This window comes from Callorhinus ursinus, unplaced genomic scaffold (genome assembly GCF_003265705.2).
Source record: "Callorhinus ursinus isolate GAN/ISIS: 27379988/994484 unplaced genomic scaffold, GSC_fseal_2.0 scaffold15, whole genome shotgun sequence".
NCBI lineage: Eukaryota > Metazoa > Chordata > Mammalia > Carnivora > Otariidae > Callorhinus > Callorhinus ursinus.
In genome coordinates, this window is record NW_027397077.1 from 9,312,215 (window position 1) to 9,337,052 (window position 24,838).

The 24,838-nt window shown below is 41.1% G+C and overlaps 1 protein-coding gene and 1 pseudogene across 7 annotated transcripts in view; both read right to left on the reverse strand.

The window, feature by feature from the left end:
• Nucleotides 1-675: 675 nt before the first annotated feature.
• Nucleotides 676-24,838, reverse strand: part of SFMBT1 (Scm like with four mbt domains 1) — a 124,897-nt gene continuing 100,734 nt past the window's right edge. For 3 of the 7 annotated variants that reach the window (XM_073901358.1, XM_073901359.1, XM_073901360.1), the window contains 10 exons: nucleotides 23,634-23,747; nucleotides 21,089-21,131; nucleotides 19,559-19,629; nucleotides 15,308-15,447; nucleotides 14,449-14,558; nucleotides 13,561-13,736; nucleotides 9,154-9,332; nucleotides 8,724-8,969; nucleotides 7,549-7,677; nucleotides 676-6,672 (listed from right to left, as the gene is read on the reverse strand). In XM_073901358.1, coding sequence (XP_073757459.1) covers nucleotides 6,532-6,672; nucleotides 7,549-7,677; nucleotides 8,724-8,969; nucleotides 9,154-9,332; nucleotides 13,561-13,736; nucleotides 14,449-14,558; nucleotides 15,308-15,447; nucleotides 19,559-19,629; nucleotides 21,089-21,131; nucleotides 23,634-23,747 — 1,349 coding nt within the window. In that variant the 3' untranslated portion in view covers nucleotides 676-6,531. The remainder of the gene's footprint in view (nucleotides 6,673-7,548; nucleotides 7,678-8,723; nucleotides 8,970-9,153; nucleotides 9,333-13,560; nucleotides 13,737-14,448; nucleotides 14,559-15,307; nucleotides 15,448-19,558; nucleotides 19,630-21,088; nucleotides 21,132-23,633; nucleotides 23,748-24,838) is intronic. The other 4 variants (XR_012380901.1, XR_012380900.1, XR_012380902.1 and 1 more) reach the window with 4 other exon arrangements.
• LOC112833899 (nascent polypeptide-associated complex subunit alpha pseudogene) lies at nucleotides 9,957-10,705 on the reverse strand (annotated as a pseudogene).

The following is a 24,838-nucleotide window of genomic DNA, read 5'->3' on the forward strand; positions in this document are numbered from 1 at the left end:
CTCGCTTTGGCAGCACATATACTAAAAGATAGCCACCTCAGATTTCCAATGGGCTAAATGCTTACAAAAGCTTTCTTGGTTGACAGGAATATTAACCTGATTATGCAGAGAACACAAATGCTATTGGCTCCTTAGAGCCTGCTCTTACAATGCACTTCACACCTCCTGTGTCTAAAATGGCATTCTAGGGCGCCTGGGTGGCTCAGTCGGTTAAGCGACTGCCTTCGGCTCAGGTCATGGTCCTGGAGTCCCGGGATCGAGTCCCACATCGGGCTCCCTGCTCGGCGGGGAGTCTGCTGCTCCCTCTGACCCTCTTCCCTCTCGTGCTCTCTCTCTTTCTCTCTCTCTCAAATAAAAATCGTTTAAAAAAAATAAAAAAATAAAATGGCATTCTAGCTGCATGTACCACTGTTTCCTCTTCCCTGCTGAATGAACTGCTATTCGAGCTTGAGGCCCGCCTGACCTCCCTCTCCCCAGCGGGCTTCCACATGACCTTGTTAATACTGCTCCACTAAAACTTTTCCGACTGCTCCATTAGGTGGCTGTACACGTCTCTCTCTCACAGCTGAGTGTGAGCCTTCTGAGGGTGGGAACTGGTTTTTATTCACCCTTGAATCCAACATAGTGCCTGGCACAGAGAACATGGCAACACTTTTTTAAATTAAACTGAATTTTAATTTATAAAATTTAAAACTCTCCACAAGTATTGACCATGGGAAAATACAGAAAATCAGGTTAAGAAAATAAATAGGTCAGGGAATATTGTGTTACTGTCTTTAAATCTAAGAAGGTCTCTTATGGGGATGCTCAACAGTTACAGTCCATGTTCGGAGGGAAACAAATGAGAGGATGTGTACTTAAAGCAGAAGAGATTGTGGGCTGGGCGTAAGGAGACTGTTAATTGCTTGAAGATATAGGCAGCTTAAGGAAAGTTGCACATAGAGCTGAAGAATGAAGTTTTTGACAAAGCACTGCTCTGCACATCCATGTGGAGGGATCCTTAAGGCCCGTTGCTGCTGTACCAAAGCAAATGTAGACAAACAAGAAGCATTCTTCTGAGATCATGGGCAGATTCCCCAATGCCAGGAGCAAGGTCGCTGTGGGGAAATTCTGCTCTTCCTACCTTTCCTGAACTGCAATTTAAAAGTACCCAAATCCAGAGGGTAAAGATCGGACAACAGGAGAGGGGAGAGAATTCTGGAAAGGTACATTTTATTGAAGAAGGAAGGAACTTTCTCCTCCTTTCAGAGATGATTCTGAGGCCCCACTGGAAAGAGTTTTGAAGGATTTACTCAGGCCAAGATGTCTTCTTTGCTGTCAAATGAAGTTAAACATAGCTTAAGACCTGTTTTAATTCTCTTACAACCACTTAAAACTGTCATAATATACCACAAGTTCTTATACACTCTTATTTACAAAAAAACCCCACGCAAAATATTCATCCAAAATAGTTATTTTTTAATCCCTTGAAGTTACACCCATCAAACTTGATGGGAGTTATTTTAATAGGTATTCTTGTGCATATTTCTCCTTAATTATACTTTATCCTCAATGCATAACTTTTAAAATTGAGTAAAACAGCAAGCAGGAAGGATACAATGCAATATGCATTTCATTTTGTTCCAAACAAGCAGCTTAAAAAAAAGGATAGCATAAACAAAGTGCATCGGTTCCAACAATTTAGTATCAGAAAGAGGCCCAAGGACAGTGCTGGAACCAGCCAGAAGTCCCACCCTAGCAGGCCTCTGATTGTCTTTAGAGAATATTCAACCAAAAAAAGGATGAAAGGAAGAGGAAAAGAAATGAGCACTTTAAAATCTCAAAAGAAGCATTTCAACTACACTTCCCTAGAGCCTTCTTGCAAAAGGACATAAGGAACTGTCAGTTTTAACTTTGTCTAACCTTTGTACAGGCCCTTCAGTCATCTGCTTTGTGACTTGATTTACCCCCAAAGCCTACCCTCATCCTTCCAGCACTATTTGCCCACCTCCATTCTGCCAAGTTAGGCATGCAGTTAGGTTAACTAAACCACGTAGAAACCCCTCAGGACTGAGTTTCCACACATCCTGAGAACAGGCACCCCCATCAGCAATGGTGGCATCATCTCACTAGGCAGTATCATCCTTTGTCCCCAAAAATAGATCAGGGTCCACACTTGACTGCTGGTGTTGAGGACTTGTCCACCAAGGCTGTAGGGTGTTTCTCTTTTAAAAAAGTCCTCTGTGATAGGCCATAGCACCAGGACAAACCCAAATGGTGTGGTAAGTCAGAAAAGACCTAAGGGGAGGGAGTTTTAGGCCTGTTTCTCCATTCCCCCTCTTCTGGTTTTGCTGGTTCTTGTGAAAAATCTAAGAGTTCTGAAACACCAAAAGCAAGAAAACCTCCAGTGCATTTACTGCCCACCACCTTCTATACCTTCACCCTGCAGGCTGCCCTCAGAAACAAGGCTACCCTGTGGTCTGGGGCAAGTATGAGGAAACCCCAAGTGAGAAGGTTTAGAACCAGATCCGTGGATTGGGCTTTGAGTCTAGAACTCTTCTGCAAAAACTCCAAGTCCATAGGTGGCTTGCTTGGACAGATTCAAATTTCCAAAGTATGTACATTCTCACACAAGGAGTGAGAATCATCAAAATTCACTAATAGAACGTTGTAAAGTGAATCAAGTCATGGAAGAGTTACAACTGCATGAAAGGGACTGACTTCTTTTTGGCTTCGCAGGGGACTTTGTTCTACAGAGTTTCTGAGATAGTGTCATGACCGTGACACATGTTATTTACAGTGGACCCAGGACCAAAGACATTCACATTTTAAAAGGGGGTCCCTGGTTCCCACCAAGACTTATACTTCACTTGTTAGTGATGTCTTCTCCTTCATCTTCCTAAGGCCAAATGATAACACAGAACACTTCTGAACTCTCACACACACACCCCATCCCTAGTATACAGGATCAGTGCCCAAACCCAGGACGTGTTTCCGCTGTTGAGACTAAGCTCCTAACATCTCTCTCAGAGCTTCTGTGGGCATCAATCAAACCAGTGAACGGGGTCTTCAGTATAAGTCTTTGGTGATAGGTGTCAAGTAAATATAAGTGTGTGTGAGTTTTCCCAAAGTTCCCATCTAGATAATTCTTACCTACTGTTAACAATTTCCTAATGTTCTGTGTGTCCCCCAGAAATGCTTTTTGGCCTGCCAGAGGGGAATGGTTCTGAGTCCTGCCCTAGCTGAGGCCTCCTAAGGTTTTAATCTGTATTCAGGTACCACATTAGTGACAGAATTAATAAAAGAGAGTGAGTAAAATATATTCAAGTCCTCAGGAAGCTTTGGTCCAAGGCCTTCTCTCTCACAGTGAGAATAATTTTACTTCCAGGAGAAGAGGCATATAAACGCCAAGCTCCGAGCTGGTCTTCCATGTCTGCCTCTATCATAATTCAATAAATATTTACCAAGAAGCCCATCTCTTCCGGGGTTGCTAAGTATCCTTCCCTGACCTCATGCATCTACAACATACATGCTGGGAGTCACCTACTTCGCCAAAGAAAGGCAGATATAGGTAAAGCCCCAGTAATGCATCCCCTGTATTAGATACCTCAACTCTCCAACTGAGAAGGATGAGGGCAGTTTACAAACGAAAATAGCATAGTTTCCAGAAGCCCACAAAATACAGTCAAAATGTCACAGCAAATCTTCATGTACAATAAAAGGTTTCCCTAACATACTAACATAGGCTAAGAGTGGTCAGTCAACTTCAAGGTCCAGGAGGCTTATATAGTCCATTCACCTGTTTCCAAGTTTGTCAATTCAGGATCAAAAAATGGATCATGGAAAACTTTCTGACTTCAGGTGGCTGTGGGGCCAGCTGAAGGTGAAATTCAGACAAATGCAGCCCCTCACAATGTATCTCTCTTAAGAGGGTAACAACCTTTAAAAAACAAAGTTCATGTATCCATGTGTAATATATAAACATTTTACCCCAACATGGTGAGTTATTATCAGGTTTAAAATCTGTTTCAGAATCAGAGGAATTAGACTGTCACTGTTGTCCAGTCAAGCCCCAGCAGCCTTATGAGGGATATAGTCTAAACTGTAAACTTAAAAAAAAAAAAAAATGCCCTGTACCAAATTCCCAAACATTTACCTTCTCTTATTTAATACCTGGGAGTGGGGGGTGGCGGTATATAATTATTTAATGCAGTTGCCTGAGAAACTGTATCTCGCCATGAGAATGCAAGAACTATTAAGGGAAACCCAACTTAGAGTTGGCTTCTAAGAGAAAGCTGAGCTTGAATAATCACGGTACACAGAGGAGCCAGCCGAGCCCTGACTATATCCAGATCCAAGACTACTAAGGGCCATGAGTTTCACCTTTCCAGGGGCTCTGCCCCCTTTACCTATGTATGGTTTTGGAGAAGGTGAGAGAGAGACAATTTAATGTATTCACTGTGGCACTTGGTCAATTCCCTTTCATAGGAAGTAAATCTCCATTTCCCTAAATAAAACAAACATTGATCTTCTTCAAGGAACTCCCTTTGCCTTAGTGCCTTAACTGCTGAGGTCGCAGGAACTTTAATTATGTAAGTTATGCACCCCCTGCCCCAAGACCATGTACTTAACACTAATTGTTCCTAAGCATCTTATATATACTTCTCTTCCATAGGCATAGAATTACATTTTTAAAAACTGGATCACTGAGTTGAAACATATTAACTTTTACTTAAATGAAGCTTCTTTCCAGGTCTATCTGGTGGTTACCTATGCAAAGAATTGATGCTTTAATATATGGTTTGGCTGGAGGGCTTGAATTAAGGTGGTTCATAAATAATCCAGTGAAGAAAGGGTGCAGACTACAGAATGTCTGCCAAGGTCCATAAACTGTTGGGAGCAGGAGAGGGTTCTGAAGAAAAGGGAAAAATCAACAGTTTAAATTTGTAATAATATTACCTTATATTTGTATAGCTGTTTAGAATTCACCAAGTTTGTAGTTTTAAAACATTTTCAAATCTTGAAGATGAGTGATTAAGTTATAAATTTGTAAGTAACTAGGATAAAAAGAAACAAAAAACCAACCCCAAAACACTCAGCAATGCAAACCATTTAAAGGAAGCAATCTATGTGTGCATCTTTCCTCATTCCTCCTGGCTGGAACAGCACAGCAAATGCTATTACTCTATAGTTGCTAGCAGTGCAATCCTAAATGAAAATTTGCCTATAGTTTCATGTCAACTTGAACTGGGCCAAAAGAAACACCTAAAAGAAAACCAAGTTGTTGAGCCGTTGAGTGAGAATTCTCAGCCTGCAGATTACATTCAATTTAAAGGTTTCACTAAGAGGACATGTAACTGTGACTAGGCAAAGAGGTTTCCAGAATCCTTAACCACCTCTCAATCTTTATGCGGCCACTGAGGACATGAGGACATACTGTTACAGAAACTCCATGCTCTGCATCACCCCCCAAAATGTTTTCTCTGTTGTGCTTCTACACTCTCTGCCTGGAGACGCTGAGAAAGAAAGGGAAATGGGTTTTCCTGTGGGTCCAAGGAACACCTACTGATTTTCACCCAAAGTGAGGACTCTCGAAATGAAACAGACAGCTATAGAGGAAAGTAAACATAAAATAAGAGCCACTGAAGTCCCTCTGAGGACTGATGGGGAGAGAGCAACTCAACAGAAATACCCACAATCTTTGAGAGACCACCTACTAACAGGGAGCCCACACTGAGTCCAGGCAGGAAACCATGCAGCAGGGTTCCCAGGTCAGGCCAGAAACTGGTGTTAAGTGCTCACATGGTATTTTTAAGAAAGCAAACAGTGTTTTGTTTTGCTTTTTCTCCAGCTTCTATCATAGTTTTAGTGTTCATGTAGCTTAAAAATGGCATCATACAAAAAAACCTTATACATGGCTGTAAGCTCAATCATCAACAGAGGTAGTAAACAAAGGAACTCCTAAGAATAGATTTTAAAATGGATCAAAGTGTGACTGTACATTCAAAACCCTAGAGCCACATCATCATCCCCGAAATGAACTGTTTTAATTTAAAAAAGCTTAAAAACACAATGACAATGAAGCACTGATGTGCCTTAGGCACAGTCCCAAATCAGTGCTGACTTAAAGCTATGTCCTCTCTTTCCAAGAAAGAGAAAGCAGAGAACAGAGTTCAATCTACAATGGGAAGGAACAGAACAAAAAGAAAACAACCATAAGGGTGCTTTCCAGCAGCCTACATTATTCTTTGTTTTCAGGCCACACCACTGGAAATGCTGCTTCTTCTTACATGAGTCTTTTCTTCACAACCCTTCTTTTTTTAAAACTGCAATCTGCTGACCAAGAGATGTCCACATTTCCACTGGCAGGAGAGCCACTTCTGTGCAGTTTTTGCTTCCTCAGTGGGTCCTCCTTCCCTGAAAGTGCAAAGAGAGCAAGCCGACCCCTGCAGGGCCCAGAGCCCCAGGGCTGATTCAGCTCCACTTGTAGAGCAGTGAGAAGGATTTGCTGCATTTGTGCTTCAAAGACACAACTCACTTTGGTTGTCCTTCTCAGTTGGCAAACTGCTCATAGAAAGCAAACTTGATCCTTTCTATGTGGTGGCAGAGTTTGATGGCAGGGCCCAATTTTAAGTCCATGCACTCTTGAACAGTGGGAAGGGTAAGGAGCAACAGGGCCTGCCCATCAATTTCCTGTTAAAGCATAAAATACGCATTATCTCTGATGTGCACATGGATGGCAGCTCAATCAAGACAGCCCCTGTTCCCTTTGGCTTGGGTCAAAATTAGAGTCCCTGATTTTGGAAGGAAAGGAATTTCCTTACTTTCCCCCTTAACACAAGCATCACACAGTTTCTTCCAAGTGCCCCCCCCAGTCCTCCATGCTAATTAATCTTCAGAATTAAGGATAAACTTTTACCAAGGATAAGAATCCATTCTACAGTTTCTGCTCTGCAAAAATTCAGTAAACAAACTAGCTTTGTGACTATTAAATGTACCAAAGGAAACATCTTTTTTAGAGGATGCTTTCTAAATCTGAAAGAAAATATTAACTATAAACTTCAACGTTTTCCTACTCTGTAACATTCATAAAAGCCTCATGAGCTCGTCAAAGATGTTCAGTTTAGAATCTCCCCAATTATCAAAAAAAAATTAGTATTTGTTTAAGGTCACAGACTATTTGTTTCAGAAAACTTGCCTTAAAACTGGTCACCACTTTAGAGCCTAACATATTACAGATGTTAATTATTCTTAAAAACAAGCAAATCATTACTTTGGAAAATAAGAGCACAATTAAGAACTGCATGCTTGATTTTAAGCCATTTAAATATTTGGGGGATCGAAACAAAGTCTTGAGAAAAATGGCAACACATGATCATTCGCTTCAAATGTGGGGGAAGTCGGAATCATGACCTCTTACAATCCTCTTTCTACGACTCCTAAAAGGGGAACTACATTTTTCTTTTGGATAGATATAGTTTTCCTCACACTTGTAAATAAATCACTATTACACCCATAGTCCTTTGCTAAAGAGACAAATTACTAAAACTGACAGATCTCTACAATTACCTGGTCTAGAAATATCCTCGCTAACGGAGCACAGTCGGTGGATCTGATGAACCGGACAACGTCTGCCACACTCCACTTGAGGGGGTTACTGTCCAGGTGGAGCCTCTCATCGACTTCAATCCTGATTTCCTTCGTTGCCCGCAACAAAGCAAACCAAATGGTGTCAGAGTTATTTTATTCTAAAGAAGTCTCTCTATATAAATTCATAACCCTTTGAGGCAGGATTTAAGGGGGTTTTAGGGCAAGATTTCTCCCAGCAAAGATGGCCAAGGTCCACATACACTAGGTAGTCAGAAAATGGTTGCCTTTTATAATAAGAAATATCAATGGGGAAGAATTTATCTCAAAGTTCCAGCACAAATAATGTGGCCAATTTAACAGAGAAAAATGGTTTTTAAGTCTCCCATTTGTTCCCTGATCTATTTCGAGTTGCTGTCTGGTAGGGTATGCAGTGAATGGGATGCTACTTCAGAAGAAAAGAAGGCTTAACTAAATCATCTGGAGAAATCATTTACTGCTTCAGTTCAGGCAATATATTTAAAACACAACCCAGTTTTAAAACAGTGACTTAACTGCCACTCTTGTAGTGTGTACGTTATGTAATACACATTTATGTATATATTAAATATACCAAACAAAATAGCTTCACCAGAATCAAAAGGATAAATAACTTATTTCTACAGAATCATCTATCAAAAATATCAAAAAAGCAGTTTTCCCTAAACTGACAGGTTATAGCTAAAAAAAAAAAAAAAGTTTCATTGCTAGTTTAACTCAAAGTAAGCAGCTACTCAGAGACACCTTCTTTCTGATAGGTAGTTGATCTCCAAATAATCCTTGCAATGCAAGTAAATCACTGAATTCGGAATTCTTTTAACAACTGAAGCCTGTTCTGAAATAAATGGAATGCTCACATCACTAACAATCAGATTTTAGAGGGGCGCTTGGGTGGCTCAGTCGTTAAGCGTCCACCTTCGGCTCAGGTCATGGTCCCAGGGTCCTGGGATCGAGCCCCGCATTGGGCTCCCTGCTCCGCGGGAAGCCTGCTTCTCCTACTCCCCCTGCTTGTATTCCCTCTCTCGCTGTCTCTGTCAAATAAATCTTTTAAAAAATCAGATTTTAGAGGGAAATTCTAGAGAGAGAAATAAAAGGCACTGTATTTTAAAAATGGGTACCTTTGGTGAAGGAGGTTTATTCTCATCATCAGAAAACGAAAAAGTGCGAAGCTCTCTTTTTCTCCGTTGTCTGTCTGGAGGCAGCGATGCAGAGACCTCACTTTGGGTGGGAGAGGAAGAGCACGACTTTTTCTCTGACATCTCTGACTCTTCCTGTAGCTCGTCCTGCTGCTCAGATGTACTGCCCTCACTCAGGGACTCATCATCCCCTTCATCTGGGTCATCCTCATCTTCACCCCCACTTCCCTAGAGGAAACGGAGAGAAAAGTCTCATTGAAATTGACGACAAACCAGCTCCTGGGCCACAAACCACCTTCTGCTGGGCCGGGATCTGACTGAGAAAGGCCCGCAGGTTGCCCTTCTGTGTCTGTGCTGGACGGCAGGGACCTCCTGGCTTCTAGACAGCACAGGTACATCACAGACCTCATACCTGGGGCGAGCCTGCTGGAGTGTTATCAACAGATGCTGAGGAGCGTTTCTTCTTATGGACAAAGACATTTTTCCGCCTCTTCCTCCTCTTACTGGCTTTTTTCAGGGCACATGCTAAGTTGCTATGCCCACCAGGTGGCCTCCCGATTCTTTTATTTTTCTTCTTTCCATAATAGTGTGCTAAATGTGAAGGACAAAGAAAAATGAAGTAGCCTCACGATTTTTGTACACCTCACACCACAAGAGATTCTACTAGCACAGCAGAAAACAGGTACATTGTATTTGATTAACGTTTAAATTCCGTATCAGGGAATACTCGTAACTGTCCAGATCTTAAATGTACAGTATAATTAGTACTGACAAATGCATACGCCTGAATAACCTTCCCTCTATCAAGATAAAGAACATCTCCATCAACCTAGAAAGTTCCCAGGGTCCCTTCCCAGTCAGTCCCCCTCACCAGAAGCAACCACATTCCAATTTCCATCGGTATAGATTAGTTTTGCCTCATCTGTGGAACAAGGTGCTTCTTGGACAAAGTTTCTTTCACTCAGCATGTTTTTGAGTTTCACCTATGCTACTGTGTGTATGAATACTTCATTCCCTTCTACTGATGAAGAGCATTTCATTGTATAGAACATACTAGTTTAACTATTCTCCTGCTGACAGGCACCTGGGCTGTTCCCAGGTTTTGGCTGTTACTATTTGGCAATGAACGTTCTTTTCTTTTTTTTCGTCCAACAAGAAGCCATAACTTTATTAATGATAGAAACAGTACAAATTTCAAACTAAGCTGCAGTTATTCTTTTGAAACACCAAAAAAAGTCCTCATTTTCAGATGGTTACATTGTCAATTCCATAATAGCATTTACAATATCATTACTGTTGTTCTTCAGGGCTCGGACTGCCTTTGCTCTTGACATACTAGCTTGTGACATGACCGATTCTATGTCCTTAACCTCTACACCGGTTTCATCAGCCTCTTCCTCTTCACTCTCCTCTTGCACAGCTGGAGTCTGTGTGTTTTCTTGAATGTCTGAGACGGTTTTACCTTGAACTTTGAATTTCTCAGCAGCTGCTAGTTGTGCTTGCTGAGTTAAATCCTCGATCTTGGCTTCCCCCAAAACGATGTAGGTATCTGAAGCTGGGCTCCTGTAGACATCTGGTTTTGTGATGACAAAGAGGATATTCTTAGATTTCCGGGTAGTGACTCTTGTAACCCCTGTAACCTTCCGTGCCTTCTTTTCACTCCGGCTCTGTTTTGCTTTACTGACTGGTTCTTCATCGATTCCAGCGGCTGCTGCCAGCTGGGCCTGTTGTGTGGCTGCCTGTGTGGAATCCTGTTCTTCAAGCTCCGGTACTGAGTCATCACTGTCAGATTCTGTTCCAGACCCTGTCCCAACCTGGAGCTGTGGCAACTCCTGCTCTATAGCAGAGAAGGGGTCTGTGGCTTCACCAGGCATTTTGTGAGGGGAACGCGGAACCAAGATGGCGGCAGAAAGAGAGTGAGCGAGAGTGTGACCTGTTGCAGAAGGAAGCCTCGGCAATGAACATTCTTGTCCAAGGCTTTTAGTGGGCATATTTTCATTTTCCTCGGGTAAATACCTAGGGATGGAATTGCTGGATCATACAGCAGATGTAGATTAACTTTTAAAGAAACTGTCAAAGAATTTCCTTAAAGGGTTGTATAATTTGACACTCCAACCAGCAATGTGTAAGAGATCTAGTTGTCTACACCTTTGCCAACTTGTGGGACTGTCCATCTTTTTCATTTTAGCCAATTTAGTGGATATGTAGTAATTTCTCATTATAGTTTAGATTTGCATTTCCCTGATGACTAATGATATTGAGCACGTTTTCATGTGCTTATTGACCATGTATGCATCTTTTTTGTGAAGTGCCTATTCAAGTTTTTTGTTCATTTTTTAAAATGGTTTTCTTTCTACATCTTTTTTATATTGAGATATAATTCACAATATAAAATCCATCATTTTAAATTGTACAAATCCAGTGATTTTTAGTATATTCAGTATGTTTGCAATTATCACCACCATCTAATTCCAGAACATTTTCTTTTTATTTTTAAATTTTTAAAAATTGAGGTAAAAGTCACATAACATACAATGAACCATTTTCAAATGTACAGTTCAGTGGTATTTAGCATATTCACAATATCATACAACTATCAGCTTTCTCTACCTTCCAAGTTTCTCTTATTATGGAGTTGTGGGAGTATTTACTACATCCTGGAGAAATTCTCTGAGCAGAAGTTTTTAATTTTGGTGATTTTTTCCTTTATGTTAGTGCATTCTGTTTCCTAAGAAATCTTTGCTTACCCCTAGGCCTTGATGATACCCTTCTTGTTTTCTTCTGGGAGCTTTACAGTTTTAGCTTTTACCTTAGGCCTATGATACACCTTAAATTAATTTTCATATATAGTGAGGTAGGAGCCAAGGAGTTTTGCTTTTGTTTTTTTCTAATTTGGAAATCCAATTGTACCAGTGCCATTTGTTGAAAGAACTTCCTCTCCCTGTTAAGTTTTTCATCTTTGCTGAAAATCATTTAATCACATAAATTTGGGTCTATTTCTGGCCCCTCTGTTCTGTCCCATCACTCTGTGTGACTATTTAATCCACCCCACTACTAATTACTCTACCTTTATGGTAAAACTCAAAGGCAGACACAGTAAGTTCTCCAACTTTATTCTTTTTCAGGGTTCTTTTGGCTATTCTAGATCCTGTACATTTTCATATAAATTTTAGAATACAAAGACAATTCTAAAAATGAACCATATATATTCTATATTCTATAGGATATAAATCCATTTGATAACACTCAAATTACTAACTGGGAAAAATCATAAACACTCTCTCCTAAAGTCTAGGCTTATATCATTTAGAAAAATAAATTTAGACAAAAAGCTAATAAAATCTGCAAATCCTCCATAGGCTCAAAGTGATGTACATGTATGTACAGTATATTTCACTTAGCTATTAATACTTGCAATTTGCTAAACTAAGTGCTGAATATGACACTATAAGCTAACACCAATCCCTGCCTTTAAGGAGTTTACAATCCAACAAATATAAACAGAAACTACAAGGTTAGACTCTTCTATGATTTTGCGATTCAAACACTGATTAGCAAGCTCATCATGCTAAATGACCTCAGACCAGCAGCATCAACAGGGTCTGGGAGCTTGTTGGAAAAGCAGACACATTTAGACCCCAGATACCCACAGACCTGATGAATCAGAACTTTCATTTTAACAAGATCCTCAGCTGATCTGCATGCATGATAAAGTTTAAGATGCACCAGATTAGAGATCCCTAAAAGAAATCTTCAAATTTAACAAGGTAAAATCTTCCTCTGTATTAATTCTCCCAAGTGACATCAGGGCTTGTAAAATTTAAGGAAAGGTAGGATCAGAATTTTGTCTTTGGGCAACAATGCCTTGACAAGGCTCCGAACTGGAAATTTCATCTTATATGACGTGAGTGAGTGAGTGTGGGTGGGTGCGCGCACACGCGCAGTTTCACATAGGAGAAGCTAAGCAGTGAGAGGGATGAGGTGTTGCTGTGACAGTTCTGAGTGAGGCCTGAACTACCCCTTTCCTGCTACTGATGCCTCCCAACCACAGCGGCTTCTTTGCTGCTCCTTGCAGACACAAAGCGAGCTCCTGCTCCTGCCTGTGCTCTTGCTGCCCCCCATCCACAACACTCTCAACCTGATGTCCGCACAGCTGGCTCTCTTGCTTCCTTCAGGTTGTTACCTGGCAGGAAGACTTCCCTAACCACCTCTGAACAGTAATCCCACCTCCTAGCCTTCCTTACGCCCCTCCTGTGCTTGCTTATCTTGCCTCACTTTTCTCCATAGTACCTGTCTCTATTTGTTCACTTATCATCTGCCTCCCACACTACAGTGCTTACATGCAGTGTGTAATTCACATTCACAATGAGCACAGGAATTTGCTTTTCTTTACTGTAGCACCCCAGTGCTAGAAGTGTGGTGGCACACAGCGGACACATACTAAGTACTTGCAGACGGTATGAATGAATCACATATCCCATCAGATGCAATAGCTAAGTTATACACATACTATATGTGAAAGTGAGCAAATGGGCCTGTGGGCCAAATCTGGCCCATGGCCTGTTTTGGAATTGCCCTCAAGCTAAAAATGGCTTTTACATCTTTAAAAGTGTTCTTTAAATGTGAAAATAAAACAAAACAGAGAAGAAGAATATGCAGCGGAGATATGACCAACAGCCTAAAATATTCATTATCTGGTCCTTTTGCAGAAACAGTTTGTGTACCTGTGTTACAGGTGAATGTCTGCAAAATAAAAACTTCTCAAGATATAAATGATGGCCAGTTGTCATAGTTAACAAATTTCAAAAACCGGACTCACTGTATTTGGTCTTTGTAAGCACAGAGCAGTTCTCCGAGCACTTGTCCAGAACCATCCTCGGGCCAAAGAGATTAGGACAGCACTCCAGTTTGATGCAGGTTTGCCGGCAGAACTCAGTGACGCGATCTGCTGTCTTCACTACCTCAACAGTAGCCCGGTAACTCTTTCCTTTGTATCTGCCGTGGAAGATGCCAGAGACCAAGTTTACTGGGCTAGTGATTACCCAGAGAAAATCAAGTGCATTCACAGACCTGAAAAATATCTTTGCTTCTCAGGATAGTCTATGTCCTTTATAGTTGGAGGATTCTAAAAATAATGAGTTTATGCATATTGTACTTAAATTTATCACCTAAGCTATGACAAATGAATGTTGACGTTTTTATATTAGCAAATGAGGCTCTTGCTTTCTGGTTCCTCAGTTTAAGGTTTCCAAATAGGAACTTCTACACTAACTACTGAAAGAAAAGTGACTTGCACTAAGGCTTTCCTTTACCCTTGGGCAGTGATCCTCAGAGTGTGGTCATGGACCAGGTTCACCGGCCAACGGTCACATTGACAGGGTCAGAAAACAAGAGTAAGCGTTTATAAACTTTCACAGTAATTTCCAAAGGTAATTTTATGGCTCTTAAATCTAAAAACAAATTATTCTTGTGTATTATGTCTGGTAATTTTCCTATTTCTTATAATTCATTTTTACCATATTTCATAAAAGTACTGGCCCACAACAGGATGGAAACTTGCAAAAGAAAACGAAACTGGTCCTTCACCACAAACAGCTGAGGAAGAACTGACCAAGGGGACATAACTATTCTAACATGATGCATGGAAGAATGGGCTCTGTGGCCTGTTAAAGACAGGTAAGAATAAAGGGCGGAGGAGGTTACTTACTTGGCTTTCAGGACCTCCCCACATCCATGCCACACGGAGTCTTTGTCCAGTTGCAGCTCCCGAAGGACACGACTGGGTTTATAGGCTGCATTGATAAGTAAAGTGAGGACCTGCGCTCCATTTTTAAAGCAGAAATATGGGTTGGGAATGAGAAAAGCAGACTATTAGAATCTTGTTATCCCCCAGAATGCCATTTAGGAGATTAATTCTAGTCATATTCATTAACAAACACTAACAAAATAATAACATTCAAGATACGACCGCTGACCAAAGTGGCAACTAAGACAACAATCAGACCCTCTCAGACATTCAAAACACTATGGTCAAGAAGAAATAGGCACCAAGAATTAAAAATTACTCTGGCATATGCTTCTAAATCCTTTGCAAGTCCTGGTAGACACAGAAGCTTGGCCTGCCCAGACCCTGCCTTGCCACCCCATGGGCTGAAAGCCCCAGCAGTCCTTACATCTGGTATGCACAGAGCGTGGCAGCCTGGCCGGGCAGCTGGGCAAGCCTGGCAGGTATGCAGCTTTAACACGGCCCCCGGGAGTGCCACGCAGCCTCTGACTCCTCGACCATGCTCCCACTCATCCCTGCACCATGCTCGGGCAGCCTCTGACAAAAGTCCTTTCTATACGAACAGCGGTGAGCATGCTATGTGAAGAATTGCATAGGTGAATGTTCCCGAAGGAGCAAAAGTAATGATGTGTCTGGTTCATTGAACAATACAGGAGAAAAGTGAGTCATTTCTGATCAAACCTAGCATGGTCACATGTATGGCATGCAAATCCTTGTATGGATGAGTCCATGAGACTGCTGTGAAATTTCCAAGTTCTTTTGCCCTGGGCAAGAACCTTACCTCTCTGAGGACCAGAACACAGTTCCCAGGTCCTACACATTGAGGCAGCTCAGCAATTCTTCCTTTGTTAAGATATGGCCCTGAGAAGCAACGGTGGTTGAAATATATCTTTGGACAGCAATATTTTCCATTAATCATAACTGGGAAACGAAGAGAAACAAATATTCAGAATAGTCATTTTCCACTCCGTGTTTCCGAAGCTGGATTACTAGGAGGTGGGGGGTGGCAAGCATATCCACCATTATATAAAGTTATAAATTACATATTTTTTTAAAGATTTTATTTATTTGACAGAGAGAGATACAGCGAAAGAGGGAACACAAGCAGGGGAAGTGGGAGAGGGAGAAGCAGACTCCCCGCTGAGCAGGGAGCCTGATGTGGGGCTCGATCCCAGGACCCCAGGACCATGACCCGAGCTGAAGGCAGACGCCTAACGACTGAGCCACCCAGGTGCCCATAAATTACATATTTTGAAGTTTAACACGTTGCCTGAGAGTGCCCTTGAAATACCTTAGACTTACAACAACTCTATTACAGAGCTCATCACTCTGCCCACATCAAACAACAGCCTGAATTACATGTAGACTGACTTCAGGGTTAATGTGACACTATTTCAGAGACTCACACTTCTATCAATAAAGGAAGTAAAGGATTGACTTTAAGAACCCATGATGATGGGCGCCATGGGTGGCTCAGTCGGTTGAGCATTGGGCTCATGATTTTGGTTCAGGTCATGATCTCGGGGTCGCTCCACATTCAGCACAGAGTCTGCTTGAGATTCCCTCTGCCCCTCCCCCAGCCAGCACACACGCTCTCTGTCTCTCAAATAAATAAAACCTTTAAAAAGAAAACAACTCTTAAAAAATGAATTAAAAAAAAAAAAGTCATGAGGATTCTTTTTTTTTTTTAAGAGATAGAGAGCACGTGTGCATGTATGTAAGCAGGGGGAGGGGCAGAGGAAGAGGGAGAGAGAATCTTAAGCAGACTCCCCACTCAGCGACGAGCCCCATATGGGGCTTGATCTCATGACCCTGAGATCATGATCTGCACCAAAATCAAGAGTCACATGCTTAACCAACTGAGTGCCCAGGCTCCCCATGAGAACCCATGATGATTCTTGAAAGTCAACTATTCAATAATCTATTCTGGAATGTTTCTAGGCAGTGATGATTAACATTTTCCAGAACTACAGTTTGTCCCCTTAAAACCACCAAACTAGCATGTCAGCAGTGCTCTATGAAGTAGGTACCCTCCCACATCTGGGATTCCTCCGAAGGCTGGAAGTATGCTATGAACACATCTCTAAGTTCTTTAAGTACTGTGGGGTGTTACATGAGCATAGAGACCCCTCTATTTTTCCATGTGAATGCTATACTTCAATATAATGTTTTTTTATTCCCTCATCGTAGTCGGCAATTCCACTAATAAATATACGAAATTCAAAGACACTAAAGCGGAGAGAAGCCCTGCTGATGGACACTGTTTTGGGAAAGGGAATGTGTGCACTGCCCACTGCTGACAGGATCCTGAAGCACAGAATGTTCACTCTGGAACTAAGAACGCAGTCTCAGCACAGAGGTCAGCACGTGGACGCCCATTTCTCCATCTGAACTCTGCCACCCAGATCCCCTCTTTAGGATTCAGGCCCCCGTATGCTCCCCCCTGCTGGTAGTATGGGCAGCTTACGGCTCTCAGCTGGACGTTATCCTGGAATTAGCCTCAGCCTACCCTCTCAGGAGGAGAGAGGCACCTTGCCCAAGGTCCCACCCCTTTGTGAGTAGGCAGGGAGCTGCAGCCCACTTCTAGTAACTGACCAAAAGGGAGTACAAAGGTGTGGCCATTACGCCTCAACCAGGGATGACTGTGAGTGGCCACACCAGCTTAAAGGCTCCCTTGTGGGCTGGAAGAAACTTCTGTTACAAACAGCACTGCAACTCAACTTCCCCCTCTGCCCAATCCTGCCCTCCGCCCCTGCAGCTGTTCCCCAAAAGCACTCCCCAGTGACACTCCTGCATGCAAATATCAGTCTCAGACTGTTTCCAAGGTGACCAGAACTATGACAAAACACAAACCAAAAAAGAACATGGCTGAAGTCACTTGGGAAATACCAGTGTCTTAATTCCAAAGTTTTAAAGACTTGCCTTACTTTTTTTTAATTTACCTTACCTTTTGATACCAAATCAAAACCACAATGAGCTATCACCTCACACCTGTTAGAATGGCTATTATCAAAAAGACAAGAAATAATAAGTGTTGATGAAGAGGTGGAGAAAAGAGAACACTGGTACACCACGGGAATGAAAACTGGTACAGCCACTCTGAAGAACAGTATGGAAGTTCCTCAAAAAGTTAAAGAGAACTATCCTGTGATCCAGTAATTCCACTTCGGGTGGAATTTATCTGAAGGAAACAAAAATACGAACTTGAAAAGATATCTACCCCCACCCTCGCCACGTTCACTGCAGCATTATTTACAATAGTCAAGATATGGAAGCAACCTGAGTGTCCATGGACAGATAAAGAATGGAATATTATTCAGCCATTTAAAAAAAAGAAATCCTGCCATTTGTGACACCATGAATGGACCCTGAGTTTACTCACTAAGTGAAATAAATCAGACCGAGAAAGACAAGTATCATATGATCTCACTTATATATGGGATTTAAACAAGAAGACTCCAACTCACAGGCACAGAGAATAGGCTGGTGGTTGCCGGAGGCAGGGGTAGGGAGTGAAGGTGGTCAAAAGGTACAAACCTCCAGTTATAAATAAGTCCTGGGGATGTAATGTAGCAGCATGGTGAGGGTAGCGGTAATATTACTGTATTATACATCTGAACACTGCTAAGAGAAGAGATCTTAAAAGTTCTCATCCCAAGGAAAAAAAATTGTAACTATGTGGTGGTGGATGTTAACCAGACTTACTGTGGTGACCATTCTGCAATATATACAAATACTGCAAATCACCACCTTGTACATCTGAAACTAATATAATGTTGTATGTCAATTATATCTCAATATAAAAAAGGGTAATTTTAAAAAAGATATTTACTAATAATGCTATTCTGCTGGGTACTCAAAAGATACCATTATGGTCAAGTAAGAGTTATCCTAGCAATGTAAAGATGATTCAACATTAGAAAAAAAAGCTATCACTGAGATTCACCACATTAATAAGCTTAGACAGAAAAATCATATGATCATCCAATGCTAAGGAAAAATTATTTTGTCAAGGTGAACATGTGTTTATGACCAAGGTTCCTAGAAAACTAGAAATAGAAGGGTACTTCTTTAGCAGTTACATGCCAATCACCTACTGAATAGAGAAAGTTTAAATACCTTCCCTTTAATATCATGAATAAAACAATGATGCCACTGTCATCATGCCTGTTAAACACAGGGATAAGTTCTATAAAGAGCCATAAGGAAATAAAAGTAAAGAAGTATAGCAAACTGGTTATTATAATGAAGGTAATTACTTTTTGAAAAGGCCCTGATCCTCTATCTGTAAGAGACAGAATGAGAAGGCAGTGAGTGGAAAAGACAAAAGTGTGAGTTTTGAACTTGAGAAAGAGCCGAATTACATCTTTGACCCATCTATTCATAAAGCTGTGTGGCCTGAGTTTTGATTTCTTTTCTTTTCTAGGCATTTACTAAATGCCATCCAAATGCATAATCTGTGCTAGAATACACACAGCCAAGATGCTAAGCATACATACCAGCAAAGGCGGAGCCAAGAGCAGTTCCAGGGAGAGACGCCCTGACAAAAGGCTTTGGCCTCCAGCAATGATTCTTGCTTCATTCATCAGGCATTGCCTCTGGGACAATCTATTTTTCCAGTGCTTTATTTTTTTAATTGTGAAATGTGTAGCATAATGTGTATATCGCAGAAAGTGTTTAAAGAACAATAAACATCCACCTCTCAACCACCCAGCTTAAGAGAGTGCACCGTCTAGAAAGCCCCTGGTTCTTCATCTAAACTCAGGGATGAGAATATTGACCCCTCCAGAGCCCTTGGCACCCAACAAGTGATCAGGAGAGAACAGTTATAACTATAAATGGACAGAAATATCATCCTAAAGATAATTATTAAATTAAACACACCTTAGACAATTATAAGTCTTTAAAGTCACCATTAAGAGACCCCTCTGTGAAGCTACATCCTATAAATCAAATGTATTGTTTCAGATACAGTCCATTAAAAGAAACAGAAGGTTCTCATTTCCATAAGGCTGCCTACACTTATTTATACCTGAGTCTGTGGAGTTCAGCTCCTGATTCTTCAGGCCCTCATGGACAGTCCTGGAGGATGGTATTCTGGGTCAAGAAAACACAACAAAATAGTAAGATAATCCTTAAGGTCAGTGAAGTGTGAAGGTTCGTTTCCTTCAAAATCTAAGAAAACAAATGTGGCAGACTGCAAACTGTATAACAGAAGGTGCTTCCCTGATCACACTTTTATTTTTTTAACAATTGTTTTTAAAACTATGTACATGGTTTAATGAGCCAACAGTCTGTAATACTTCATATTCAAATCAACTTTCATTCATGTGAGCAACAAATTATAGAATTCCTTCTGGGATTCTCAAACCATAAGCACATTTTTCATCTTTTTCAATAGTCAAAGAACAAAAACATTCCTTATAAGGGTCTATTTTCTGCTATCGGTTTCAAAACTAAAGACAAATTATGTTTTAAAGATCAGAGAATTATTCTATATGCAGCAATCAATGAAAAAGGCTAACTTCTCATTTTTAGACTACTTCGTGACTAAAACTTTGGATTCGTCTCGACAACTAAGTCAAGGAGAAATCCAAGGCCAGATTGTTGACATTGCTATCTCACTTCTCTACCTGGAACTGAATTCTGTGGCCTCTCTCCCCACTTCTGCTATCAGTTTTATTACTCACACAGCCACAGAAGCAGCCCTAACTTACACAGAATTTGCTATAGACTAAATTGTGTCCCCTTAAAATTCATTCCCTGAAGCCCCACTGTGACTGTGTCTGGAGATAGAGCTCTTATGAGGTAAATAAAGGCGTGACTCTGATCTAGGAGGGCTGGCTCTCCCTTCCAGCTGGCCCTACCATGTGAGGACACAGGAAGAGAGCCCAGCCAGAACCAAATCAGGTTGGCACTTTGACCTCGGACCTCCCAGCCTGCAGAACTGGGAGAAAATTACTTTCTGTTGTCTGACCCACCCAGTCAGTAGTACTTTGTTATGGCAGGTTGTGCAAACTAATACAGATTTGAAAACCCAGTGTTTACAAACACACATGTACACGTATTTTTAAGGCATCACTAATTAAATCGCTTCTCAAAGGCTATGTATGACGGTATAAAGGGTTTCCCAAAAGAACACAAAGGCACACCTGAGTGCACCTTTTCTTTCAGAGCCACTATCTTCCACCTCAAGTTTTTTTTCATTGTGACAAATCATATCATATCCTAATTTATAATTTTTGCTCTTCCTTAACAAATAACAGTACAGAGATTCTATTTCCTCTCTTACGCAAATGCTTTCAGGCTCTAAAAGCCAAAGAAAACTCAACTGGTGGGAACATCTTGAGGAGGTATTTTACCCTTTTGTATATAATGCCATTTCAGAAAATGCATATGGTGTAAGTAAAAGTATGTAACCTATCAAAAGCTGAATTAAAGAATTATGCTTCTACCCGAGAAAATAACATATGAGATATACTCTCTGAAAATAGTGGTTTCTTTTTCTAGATATTCTAACTTTCAAATGTCAACTGTTCAAACATACTAGTATATTACTTACTGTTTTTCTGGTTGAACCACTGCAATTTTCCTCTGTTTGTGTACTGTAAGAAGAAAACAAAACTATAAATGTCAAGAAAAATAAACAAAGGAAAAGTTATATATATATATTAAGCTAACATTAGCATATTTAAAACCCAGTCATATGTATATTTAACTAGTAAGTACTATGAATTAAGTGCTGATATATCTGAGTATCTAGACTGAGGCACATTTTCTGGGTAGGAGGAGTCTTTAAACAAAGACCAAAAATAATATTTGCAAGGCTCTTAAATCCATCGACTCCTATGAATATTTTCTACACAAGAAAAGATATTCAAAAGAAAAACTGATTTGGGCAAGGATGTCAAGACCGTTCAATGGGTCAAGTACAGCCTTTTTAACAAATAGAGCTAGGAAAACTGACTACCCACATTAATGAAGTTGGACTCTTACATTATACGATATACAAAAATTAACTCCAAATGGATCAAAGACTTAAACATAGGGACGCCTGGGTGGCTCAGTCGGTTAAGAGTCTGACTCTTGGTTTTGGCTCAGGTCATGATCTCAGGGTCATGAGATCAAGCCCTACATTGGGCTCTGTGCTGGGTGTTGAGCCTGCTTGAGATTCTCTTTGTCTCTCTCCCTCTGCCCCTCCCCTTCCCTCACTCTCTCTCTCTAAAAAAAAAAAAGTTTTAAAAAAAGACCTAAAGGGGCGCCTGGGTGGCTCAGTCAGTTAAGCATCTGCCTTCAGCTCAGGTCATGATCCCAGTGTCCTGAGATCAAGCCCCAGGTCGGGCTCCCTGCTCAGTGGGGAGTCAGCTTCTCCCTCTCCCTCTGCCCCTCCCCCCGCTTATGCTCTCTCATTCTCTGTCAAATAAATAAAATCTTTAAAAAAATAAAAAATAAAACAATTTTTTAAAATAAAAATTTTTTAGAAAGACCTAAACACAAAGGCTAAAACTATAAAACTCTTAGAAGACAACATAAGGGAAAATCTTCATGACATCAGATTTGGCAACGATTTCTTAGATATGACACAAAAAGCAGAGACAACAAAAGAAAAAATTAATTGGACTACATCAAGATTTAAAACTTCTGTGCATCAAAGGACACCATCAAGAGAGAGAAAAGGCAACCCACAGAATGGGAGAAAATATTTGCAAATCATATACCTGATAAGGAAGGGATTAATATCTAGAATATATAACAAAATGCTACAACTCAGCAACAACAAAAAACCCAATTAAAAAAATGGGCAAAAGACTTGAATAGACATTTCTTGAAAGTATACCAGTATCAATAAGCATATGAAAAGCTGCTCAACATAGCTAATGGTTAAGAAAATGCAAATCTGGACCACAGTAAGATACCATCCTATACCCACCAGCATGGCTATTATAAAAAAGAAACAAACAAAAAACCACCCAACAAACAACAACAACAAACCCAAAAAACAAACAAGCAAACAAAAAAATCAGAAAGTCATGTGGAGAAAGTGGGATGCTCACACAGTGCTGGTGGGGACGAAAAGGGTCTAACAGTTCCTCAAAGTGTTAAACACAGAGTTACACTCAAGAAATGAAAACATATGTCCACATAAAAGCCTGCAGACAAATGATACAGCAGTGTTACTCATAACCACTAAGGAATGGAAACAACCCAAATGTCCATCCACTGAGACCCAGATAAAGAAAATGTGGCCTATCACTACGATGCAATATCACTAAAAATACACAGGATGAACTCTGAAAACATTATGCAGAGTGAAGGAAGCCCATCCCAAAAGATCACATGTTGCATGATTCCATAGGAAGTTTCCAGATTAGACAAACCTATACACAGCAGGAAAACTAGGGCTGGGGGGCAGGAGGTAAAAAGGCGACTGCCAAGGGGTACGGGGCTTCTTTCTGAGACGATGCAAATGTTTTCAAATGTTCTGTGGTGACAGCTGCACAACTCCATGAATATACCAAAAACCACTGGATTATGGGATCAAATTTTACGTTATATAAATGACATATTCAATAAAGCTGTTTTTAAAAGGGAGAGTGGGGTGGGATGACACTTTTAAGGTTAGGTTACAAAAACACTCTGGCTTCCACCTTCCTCAACCTCTCTACCTCTCTTCCTCTCTTCTTGGCTGGCTCTGATAGAAGCCAACTGCCGTGTTGTGGGCTCCCTGACAAAGAGGGCCACGTGGCAAGAAACTGAGGGAAGCCTCCGACCAACAGCCAGCAAGGAACTGAGGCCCTCAGGCCAAGAGCCAGGAGGGAATGACTCTTGCTACGTGGCAGGAGATCCTCCCCACCGTGGGGCCTGAGATGGCTGGAGTCCTGGCTGACACCTTGACCGCAGGCTCATGAGGGGCCTGGATCCAGAGCACCCAGATTCCTGACCCGCAGAAACCACTAAGATAATCCATTCTTGTTACAATAAGTGATTTCCTATGCAGGAACAGACAACCAGAACACCACTTTGTTTTTCTCTGAAATGTCCAGATTCATCCTAATTTGGAAGTAGTCACACAGGATCAGCCCCCTGGCCCAGACATAGACAGCTACCTCGTGCTCGGCGAGGGGCGCTGAGGGGATGGCCATTGGTTTCACACCAGCCCAAAGGAAATATATCCATGGATTCCACACTCACAATACATTCTGGTATGGGCTTCTTAGAACCTGTTAGATTAAAAACAAGTTTTAGACCATTAAACAGCCTTCTTCATAAACTACTTTCTAGACAATATTCTACCGCTGCAGGAATGCAGACACAATCTCCTGAGCAAGTTCCTTTTACACAAGTCATACTTTTTCATATTGACAAACATTAAGGAAAAAAATTAAATATGCCCTATGCATACCTGTACAAAAACGAAAATGGGGGTGCCTGGGTGGCTCAGTTGGTTAAGCATCCAACTCTTGGTTTCGGCTCAGGTCATGATCTCAGGGTCATGGGATCAAGCCCCGCGTCAGGCTCTTTGCTCGGCGGGGTGTCTGCTTGAGATTCTCTCTTTCCCTCTGCCTTCCCTCTGCCCTTCTCCCTCCCTCATGCTGTCTCTTTTTCTCTTTCAAAAAATAAATAAATAAAATATTTAAAAAAAAAAAAAAAAGAAAAAGAAAATGGGTAGTGGGCATACAGGGTGACCCCTAGTTACAGAACAGCAAGTAAGCAACTGCAACTACCAGCAGTATCATTCAGATGGCTGACAAATATAGTTAATTCCATGAAATAACTGGAAAACGAAAGGCAACAGTGACAGTTCTACTCAATGAGAACATTAATTCTGGCCCTTGGGAACAAGCTAGAAGGTAGACCAGTGAAGTCAATTCGGGAAGTGATGCTGCTCAGCAGGGGTAGATTCAATACTGCCCCCGACATCTGCATTAAATGCCAATTCTACAAAATGGAAAGAGTAGGTACCAAGTCTATCTGGTAGCCAAATAAGAAAGAAGCCCAGGCTATATTCAGTAACGGCAGTGCTGAGCGCTCACATAATGCTTTCCATCCACAAACCCATCCAATCATTGAACATTACTTTTAGTATATCTTTTCTATTTTACATACTTTTTGGTTCTATTGGTTAGGGGCAAACAAAATCTCTCTTAAATGAGCTACATGTTAATGCTCATGCTTATATATTCTGGTTACATCAAAACATACGCCATCTGACTTCTACTTTTCCTTCAAGAAAACAGGAGACTCTGCAATGAAGGCTTTTTGCTTATATTCATTTCCTAAAATTTGAAAGTCAAGGACAGGAAGAGAAGTT